Genomic DNA, 8854 nt, shown 5'->3' on the forward strand with positions numbered 1-8854 from the left:
AATTTTAATTTATTTAATACGATAATAGTTGGATCCATAAAAACGAGATGTTTGCCAATTTACATTGATTATACTCCAAGGAAGAAGAACACGCATACGAACCGAAAAAAAAAAAAAAAAAAAAAAAGGCGCCTGTAAGAAGGAAAAACCAAGAGAAAGAGAAACCAGAGAGTAAAGCAAAGCGAAACCCTAGCCTCTTTATTATTATTATTATTATTAATTTTTTGGTTTGGCAATGGCTGATTTGGAGAGGCAAGAGAAGGTGGTGGTTGCTGTGGATATGAAGGAGGAAGAGAAAGAAAGTCTTTTGGAGGGAATGGCGGTGCTAGATTTCGATATGCTTTGCTCCACGGTGGCTTTGCAGACGGAAGGAAAATGGAGGAAGCTCGAAAGCGTCCAAGGAGGAGATGACGGCGGTGAGGGAGCGGATTTCGGAGGAGTCCTTAGGATGTGGGAAGGTGAACTTCTCGATTGCTTCGATGACCGCCGTGTAGCTCTCGAATCCGCTTGGTCAGTTCTCTCTCTCTGGCTTTTTTTTTTTTTTTTTTTTCCTTGCCTCTTTTTGTCAACTCAGATTTTTTTTTCTTTTCCTTTTTTTCAAATTTTCCGGAAAAAGGCCGTTGTAATTCTGGGTGAAAATTGACATTGTTACTTCAGATACGTGTTTAGTTTCTAATTTTTTGGTTAATTTCCTACTATTGGAATAAAATTTTTCGGCGCGTCTATTTTATAGTATTTGCCGGCGGAATATTTTTTTTTTTTTTTTTCCTTTGCTTTTGTTTTTTAGTATCCAAGTTTTTGAGTGATTCGGAAAATGATTATAATGATTGGTGTGGTTCTTAGTTACTATGAAGAAAATTTCTTCTCTGATTTCAGGGCCCTGAACTACTTTTATTTTTTCATTTTTATTTTTATTTTTAATTTTGGATGGAAAGAGACTGAGAGTGTGGGTTTTGTTGATGATGTAAACATATCTTCCTTTTTATTTATTTATTTTTGAAGTGTGTTGACTCGTGCATTACCAATTACTTAATTGTTATGATTAGAAATTGGGCTTTATAATTAATTTGAATAGTTGTTTCCTACTTGTTTGACTAGGTCTTAAATTAAGGTTCTCATTTGGCATTTACAACTTAATTTACTTGATGTTGCAGTTGTCCATGCTACAGATTTGGCAAGAACATGAGACGAGCTGGTTTTGGTTCTTGTTTGTTACAGGTAATTTTTGGCTATAAATGATAACTTGAAAGTAATAGCTGAACAAGTATGAAATTGGAATTGCTTGTGTTAAAAATATGTAATTATGAATTGATTCGGCTATTTGCTTTCACTGATTTTGGTTATGCAATTGTCTTTTCTAACAAATAAAAGCTGGTCACGGGCATTTATAATTTCTCTTATCTAATTTCCAGGGAACTGCTTACTTCGTTCTTGCTTTTGGTGCTCTTTTCAATTGCATTGCTTTCATCGTCACCAGACGAAACTGCTTTCTATATTTGGCTGTTGCTTTTACCATTTCAATAGCAACATATCTTGGATTTTTCCGTACGCAGATAAAAAAGAAGTTTAACATCAAGGTGAGCTATTTCTTCGCTCTACCACTGTGCTTAATTTCTTACTGAAGGATAATGTGACAAGTGGTAGCCTTTTTTCTGGTTTTTAAATTTTAAAATTGTCTTACACTTCCATTTTTCACTCATGGCTAATCATGCTCCCAAGATAGGGTTTATAAGCTTTTGTAAAACAGAGAAGGTTGAGGGTAGGGGGTTGATAGTGGATTGCTATCTATGCTGGAGGTTAAGAAGACATTGTATATGTATATATATTTGCAAACGGTGAACTTAGTCACTCTGGGATGCATAATCTGTATATCTATAAATACCTAATTTGTGAACTACAATTTGGGGTGTTTGGAGATATTTTAAGATTCAATCACTTTGTTGTGCATAACAATTGACTTACTTGACCTTTAAGTGATGTTTTAACAATTGAATCACTTAACAATTACTGACTTTGATTGTGTTTAGTACTTAGCCTTTAATTATATGATTTTAAAACAAGTAATGACATTGCCTTGTTTCTCAAAACTGTATATATTTGTTTTCTCCACTGCTGGTTTTTTTCACTATTTTCTGGTACATGAACGTGGAGCATTTTGTCTCTCACTATTCTAGTTTCTGTTCAATTGAAATAGAAATTATTCATTTATTTTTAATTTATAATTTGTTTTATTTTCTTTTTTTACTTCAAAGATTTTATTGATTATAATCTTTTGTTGACATACAAGGTATTGGACTGAGTCATTGAGATTTGTTTGACATTTTATCTGCTTATCAAGAAGCCTATAATAGCATGTACAAATATTTTCTTAAAAAAAAAAAAAAAAAGAGGATGAAAAAACCATCCTTCTGTATGTTATACCTTTTGCTGTTATACTTGAATTATACTAACATTGTGGGAAAAATAATTGTTTACAGGGTAGTGATAGTACGTTGGATGAATGCATCTTCCATCTTATCTGCCCGTGCTGCACATTATGTCAGGTCATTTTCTTTGCATAACCTATACCTAAAGTATTTTATAACACCTTTGTCATCATTAAATGAAGGGTCTCAACTGGTGAAAGTAGAATATAGCATTAAAACTTGCTCCACATTTTTGTTATTGCCAGAAACTTAGTATTGGTTAATATGAAACAGGAATCCAGAACATTGGAAATGAACAATGTCCAAGATGGCATTTGGCATGGTCGGGGTGATACAATATGCATAGGGGGCTTTCCTGAAGGGGGAAAATCATTCTTTCAGCTGCAGCCACCTCCTCTTGTTTCACCTATGTCCCCTGAACTTCACAGCACACAGAAAAGTACAGATGCTACTGATCATTCTTGAACTTGAGAAATTGGAAAACTTTGGCAATTTGTGAACTCAGTCATCCATTCTTGCATATCATGGTGCCTACAGCATATTGACTTGCCTATCGGTGTTTAATCCAATGGAGAGTCGTTAAGCATCTTGATCAGATCAGCTTTTTTTATTCTGGAATCAGCTGTAGCCTCTAGAAGTAGAGCTCCTTTTGGCTGCATGACCTGTGGGTCACTATTCTTACAGATCGAGAATGTGATAGGTCTTGAAATTATTTGGATGGAGGATGTATTTTGGTGATGTGCATTAAGATAACTGTGTTATACACTTTTTTGTTTTGTGGGGGGGTGGGTGGGTGTGGGGTGGGGTGTGTTTAGAACATCCCCAGTTTTCTCTGTATTTATTAGTGATTATTAACAAATTAAATTTTTATTTGTTACTCATTCACTGTCCACAATTTTTATGTTTGCTTCTCAGTGTATGCCTACTCCTTGTTAATACGGTGTTGTTTGGGAACAAAGCATTCAAAGGTGGGTAGGCATCTATATTTAAGTTTCGAGACGAAGGGGAAGCTGTGGAAGACAGAGGCTACGCCTGCCTGCATTTCTAGAGCTTCTGATGTTGTTTTCTGATATTGCTACAAGTATCTATAAAGCAAAAAGGTTGGAACCGCATATGTAACTTGTAAGTCTCGGTCATTATCATTTACACTTGGAATTCTTTAGACTTTAGGCACAACAATAGACCGCACAAAAAAAGTGCTCATGGTCATGAGTGTTTATTTGTTTCCTGGCATGATCTGAACATATGTCGGATGGATTGGCTAAGAAAATTCACACACACATATAACCCTCTTCATATAAGCATTTATATGAGCCCAGTATTTGGACTACACAGAGAGACCAAACAGGAAAACAGGAAGAAAAGAATAGAAAAGAAAAGAAAGGAATTCGCAAGTCTAAAAAGCAAAGCATGTGAGGTAGAAATCAAGTAAAACTGATATACGAAATTGCCATGTGATATGCAAACGGATGACTTTCTTTTTTTCGATCGAAGGATGACTTTGACTTGGATGTTTTTATTTATAGATAAATTATTAGACTAACCAATGAAATTAAGCTATAGTTTATACTTTTTATAGCATGTTTTAGGCGTGCCCGAGTTATTGTTTGTTGAAATTCTTCCAAAAGTCAGTTTCCACACCCAAGGAAACTTGCAAGTAAATTGTAAACGATTCATATATATATATATATATATATATATCATAATCTCACGCAAGTAGAGGTGTTAAAAAAACTGATCAGATCTAATTCAATATAATTGAATTGGTTAATCAATATTAAATTGGATATGTTTGGATGATTTTTTGAAAAATTGATTTGATTTGGTTTAGATCGTTTTTTAATTTGAAAAATCCATTCTAAACCGAACCTTAAAAATTATATATTTTTTATATGTGTTTTTTTTTTCCCCCCTCCCAATTATATAAAAAAATTTGGATCGTTTACATGGAAAAGCTTAAAAAATTAAAACCGCCAAAAAAAAAATAAAAAAAAAATCAACCAATCCAAATAAACATCCCATCCAATTAATAATAAAAACTGATTATCCAATTCGTTCCAAACTGATTTACAGTGGATTGGATTAGAGATTTGAATTGAATGCAAAATTCATAAAACCGATCAAGGTTGAATTTGTTTGATTATTGGATAAAATAGTTAATTATGAACCGATGTGGTAAAGTTTAGTCTTTGAAGCTAATTAATTATAAGTTTATTTATTTATTTGTAACTTTGTTTTTATTAAAGGTAGTGGAAACCAGCTCCCTAATTGCAAGATGCAAATGCAATTCAGCTGGTCACTGGCGGGCTCTTTCTGATTTTTCAAATAACCTGGCCATTTTGATGGTTTAATTTATTACCTTGTCATTGGGTTTTCATTTAATCAATTGCATGCATATATGGTGTTAACCATGCGTACAAACAATATAACAATTATCACAAATTCTTTGTCCATCGCCATGTTTTGGAATTCCCAAAAGACAAAATGAAGTTAATTTCAAACTAGTTCTACTGCTAATGGACTTTCTTTTTTTTTTTGTTTTTAACTTTTTTATGGCTAGCGCTAAAAACGAACTAAATATTATGCTGCCTAAAGCCAACAAATGTGAAGCCACATAAGTCCTTTGCAAAATTAACAATTAATGTTACAGTTGACATTATTTACCTTGACACTGTATATCTATATATGTTTTTTTTTTTTTTTTTTTTTTTTTTTTTCGGCTAAAGGACAAAGGTTGAGAACAACCAAAACACCCAAAGCCCAAAAGCCTACAAAAGGGAGTTGGCCCAAAGGCCATTCTCCTGGGCAACAAAAGAGGAAAGGATTCTTGGGAGGGAATCTTGAGGAATAATCCTACAAAATTATTAGTAAAGCACCATCTACTCACGTAATGTTTGCAATAATTCCGTCTGTCAGCCAGTGGGTTAAGCAGAGAGATTGGTTCTCAAGATGTAGGATTATATTCCTCGCATCTGTCTCGGACCAAATCAAATTCCATCCTCACTCTTTGGCTAGTTCAAAACCCTGTAAAACTCCATAAGCCTCAGCAACTTCAGGAAGATCGGTTTGAAACCAGGTTGCCTTAATGGCAAGCGCTTTGCCTATGTAGTCCCTTGCGATTATTCGAACGAAAAAAATGCCATCTTTGACTGCAGCATCGGTATTGATCTTTATAAAATTATTTGGGGGTTTAGTCCAAAGATCTTTGCGATAATGATAGTCTGGGCCTTCAATACTCTCCTTAGATAGTGTAAGTTTAAACTCTGAAAATCTGTGGTGAAGGGTATTCATAGACTTTTCGAGGGTGAATGCAACGTTTTCCAATTTTACTGCGTTTCTGATCTTCCATAATTGATCCAAAAGTAGAACAGTATAAAGAAAGAAGTCCTCCTTGTCAGTGGTGTACACTGACAGTGCCCCGTTTGGGTTAGACAGAAGATGCATTTTTTCCTCTACTGATAGGTGAGCAAAGCTTTCCCATTTGATGTTCCAGGGAGAAGAGAACCAAAGCGCCTTTGCCACATCGCAATGGAAGAAGAGATGGTTGTCTGCCTTCTCGCTGTTACATCCATGGATGCAGTCTATATAGCTTACCTCAATGTTTCGCCTGCGAAGATATGAGGCCGTAGATAAACCCCCATTAATTAGTTTCCAAAAAAAAAATTTCAATCTCTCGTGTATTTTGGATGTCCATAGGAATTTCCACCAGGGAGAGTGAGTGAACTCATTCCAAAACTCTATCATAAAAGCTGATTTTACTGAGAAGGAACCATTAGCATTGCCACTCCAAATAATTTTGTCCTCTAAATGAGAGGTGGCGATAGGAATCTTGAGAATGTTTTTGATCGTTTCTCTATCAAACAAACGCTGAATTTTCTCCGAATTCCATCTTCCATCCGAGCTCATAAGTGAACTCATCGTTCCTAGTTCATTTCGAGTTTCTTCATGTAAGGGAGTAGGCTTGAATTGTGGATTATTTTGCACCCAAGGGTCTTCCCAATAATCAATGCTATTCTTCGTTGCTACTCGATAGCACAACCCCTTTTTCAATATGTTTCTAGTCATGAGTATACCCTTCCAATGTCTAAAGCAGTTTTTTCGGATGGGGCACGTCATGAAGGGTCTACCCACACAATATTTAGCTCTCAATGCTTTGACCGAGAGTTTGTTTTCTTTAGTAGCTAAACTCCAACCTAGCTTGCTGAGTAAGGCCAAGTTCATATCTTTAAGTCTTCTCAAGCCTAGACCTCCTGCTGCTTTTGGATGGAAAACTCGAGACCAGGAAATAGGTATGAGGTTCTTGTTCGATTTTCCTTTATCCCAAAGAAACCGATTCTCCAATTGTTCTATCTTTTGGCACCAAAGAATAGGGAGCTTGTCTGCTGACATTGCATACAGGGGTATGGTGCTAGTGACCGATTTTAAAAGAGTAACTTTGTTCACTTGAGACAGGAGTTTAGATTTCCAGCCCTGAAGTTTGCTCTTAATTTTCTTCTTTAGATCCTCATAAGAATGAATCGTCTTTTTCCTCGTGAACAGCTGATTTCCAAAGTATTTGGAATCGTCTGTGAGTTCGTTTAACCTGAAGTTTTTTTAGGTGGTGATCTTAGCTCTTCTTGGAGTATGCTTGGAGAAGAAGCAACTTGATTTGGCTAGGTTGATTTTCTGGCCGGACCAGCTGCAGTAAAGATTTAGACACTTTTGAATTTCCCGAACCTTTCCTGAATTTCCCGAACCTCTATATATGTTGATGGGGTCGAAATTATATGTACGAATTATTTTTAAACCCCCCTGATACTAAAAACCTTACATTTTACAAGAGGGTAGAAGGAAAATTCATGGTTCACCTTTTTTTTTTTTTTTTTTTTCGTTTTGTTTTGGGGTTAAAGTGGAGATAAAAAAAATTGCCGATCATATTATTGGTTAATGGTTGTAACCCATTTGATATTTGTTAATACTGCACGCATGTGGCTCTGATTAATTTACTGTATAATTATGTATTGCCAGCTTAATTATAACTAGATATTTATATTTGGAAGCTAGGGTCAGTTGTCAACCATCTATAGCAAGTCCAATTATTTGCGGATCATCCCATTATGCCATGCATTTATTAATGTCGGGAATGGCATGCTAGCTGCAAGGGATATGTGTAATATATATATATATATATATATATATATATATATAAAGTAGTGCTCACTGCTCAGGTCGGTCGGAATATCGATATAACTAAATAAAGTTTCATTATTTAGAACTGTTGCGTTATATGTATCTATGTAACAAGTTTAATGTGACACGTATATAATTCAACAGATCTAGATTATCAAATTTATTGATCCTTAATTTAAAAGCACCATACCGTACATATAGTAAAAATTTTCTTGTTATGATGTTTTGATAGTTTTCTTATTAGAATTTCACTTATAGATGTAAAATTATTTTTTTGAAGTCTAAATGAGCTCCGAGGTTTACTTTGTCCTATTAAAATTTTACTATATCACTTTTAAACTACCAAAATATTTTTAAATCTTAACTCTTGAAATAATATAAGAGTCAATAATAAAGATCCAGATAAAAGACTAATTATTTGTATATGTATCAAGTTTAGATGAGAATGCTAACTGGAGGATATTATTGACATACATATTCCAACATATTAGATGAATTTACTTTTGTGACATGTTAAAAGATGTGCATGCTTTCGATATCCTTAAATTAGCTTTGTTACTTGAGTATTATTGTATATGCATATGTAGGCCTGAATATGTGTTGGATAGGTCGGGTTGAAAAAATAATAATAATCAATCTGATCAAGTCGGATTAATTGAGTTTCCACTTGATTCAGTCTGATAGTCAATAGTAATTCAACCCAATTTAACCTAATAATAATTGGATTGGGTTGAGTTGTATGATCGGTTGGGCTTAAGTTTGGCCTAAACCCAAATGTCAAATTTTTTTTTTTAATTTTTTTTTTTTTGGGTGGAATCATAAACTTTTTTTTTGGATGACCTAAGGAGACCTTGGAGTCCGAATTCTTTTGCCTTTTTTCTACTTGCTTTCATATTGCTCATTTGTCTTTACCTTTTTTAGGCAAGATCTGGTTCCCTGCTTCATTACTTTTATGAATATTTTTTTTTTTGGTTCAATATTTTGGGTTTAGATGGGGTCAAGGACATGTATCGGTTTTACCCAATTTAGGTTGTTTTGCACGTCCATTTTAAATTCTTAAGCAATCAAAGGAACTAACCACCTTGAAAGTCTACAAAACAAGGAAAAAAGTGCCCTCTATTTGGTTGCCAGGAGATCGAAGATTACAGGCCAAGAGAAGAAGGGCAAAACCAATTTGGGGCAAAAATGGATGAAACACGTGATTTTATTATGTTTTATGAAAAATCATTTTTTTTAGTTAGTAACAATGTACGGGTTAG

At 34.4% G+C, this 8854-nt stretch overlaps 1 protein-coding gene across 1 annotated transcript; it reads left to right on the forward strand.

Annotated features, from left to right (window-relative positions):
* On the forward strand, positions 1 to 3659 carry LOC107409092 (uncharacterized). The gene is made up of 5 exons (XM_048467355.2): positions 1 to 510; positions 1155 to 1218; positions 1413 to 1577; positions 2478 to 2543; positions 2700 to 3659. Exons 1-5 carry the CDS (start codon positions 236 to 238, stop codon positions 2889 to 2891), a joined length of 762 nt encoding a protein of 253 aa, XP_048323312.2. The 5' UTR covers positions 1 to 235; the 3' UTR covers positions 2892 to 3659.
* The last annotated feature ends 5195 nt before the right edge of the window (positions 3660 to 8854 follow it).

Source organism: Ziziphus jujuba, chromosome 1 (genome assembly GCF_031755915.1).
Source record: "Ziziphus jujuba cultivar Dongzao chromosome 1, ASM3175591v1".
In the NCBI taxonomy this organism is placed as follows: domain Eukaryota; kingdom Viridiplantae; phylum Streptophyta; class Magnoliopsida; order Rosales; family Rhamnaceae; genus Ziziphus; species Ziziphus jujuba.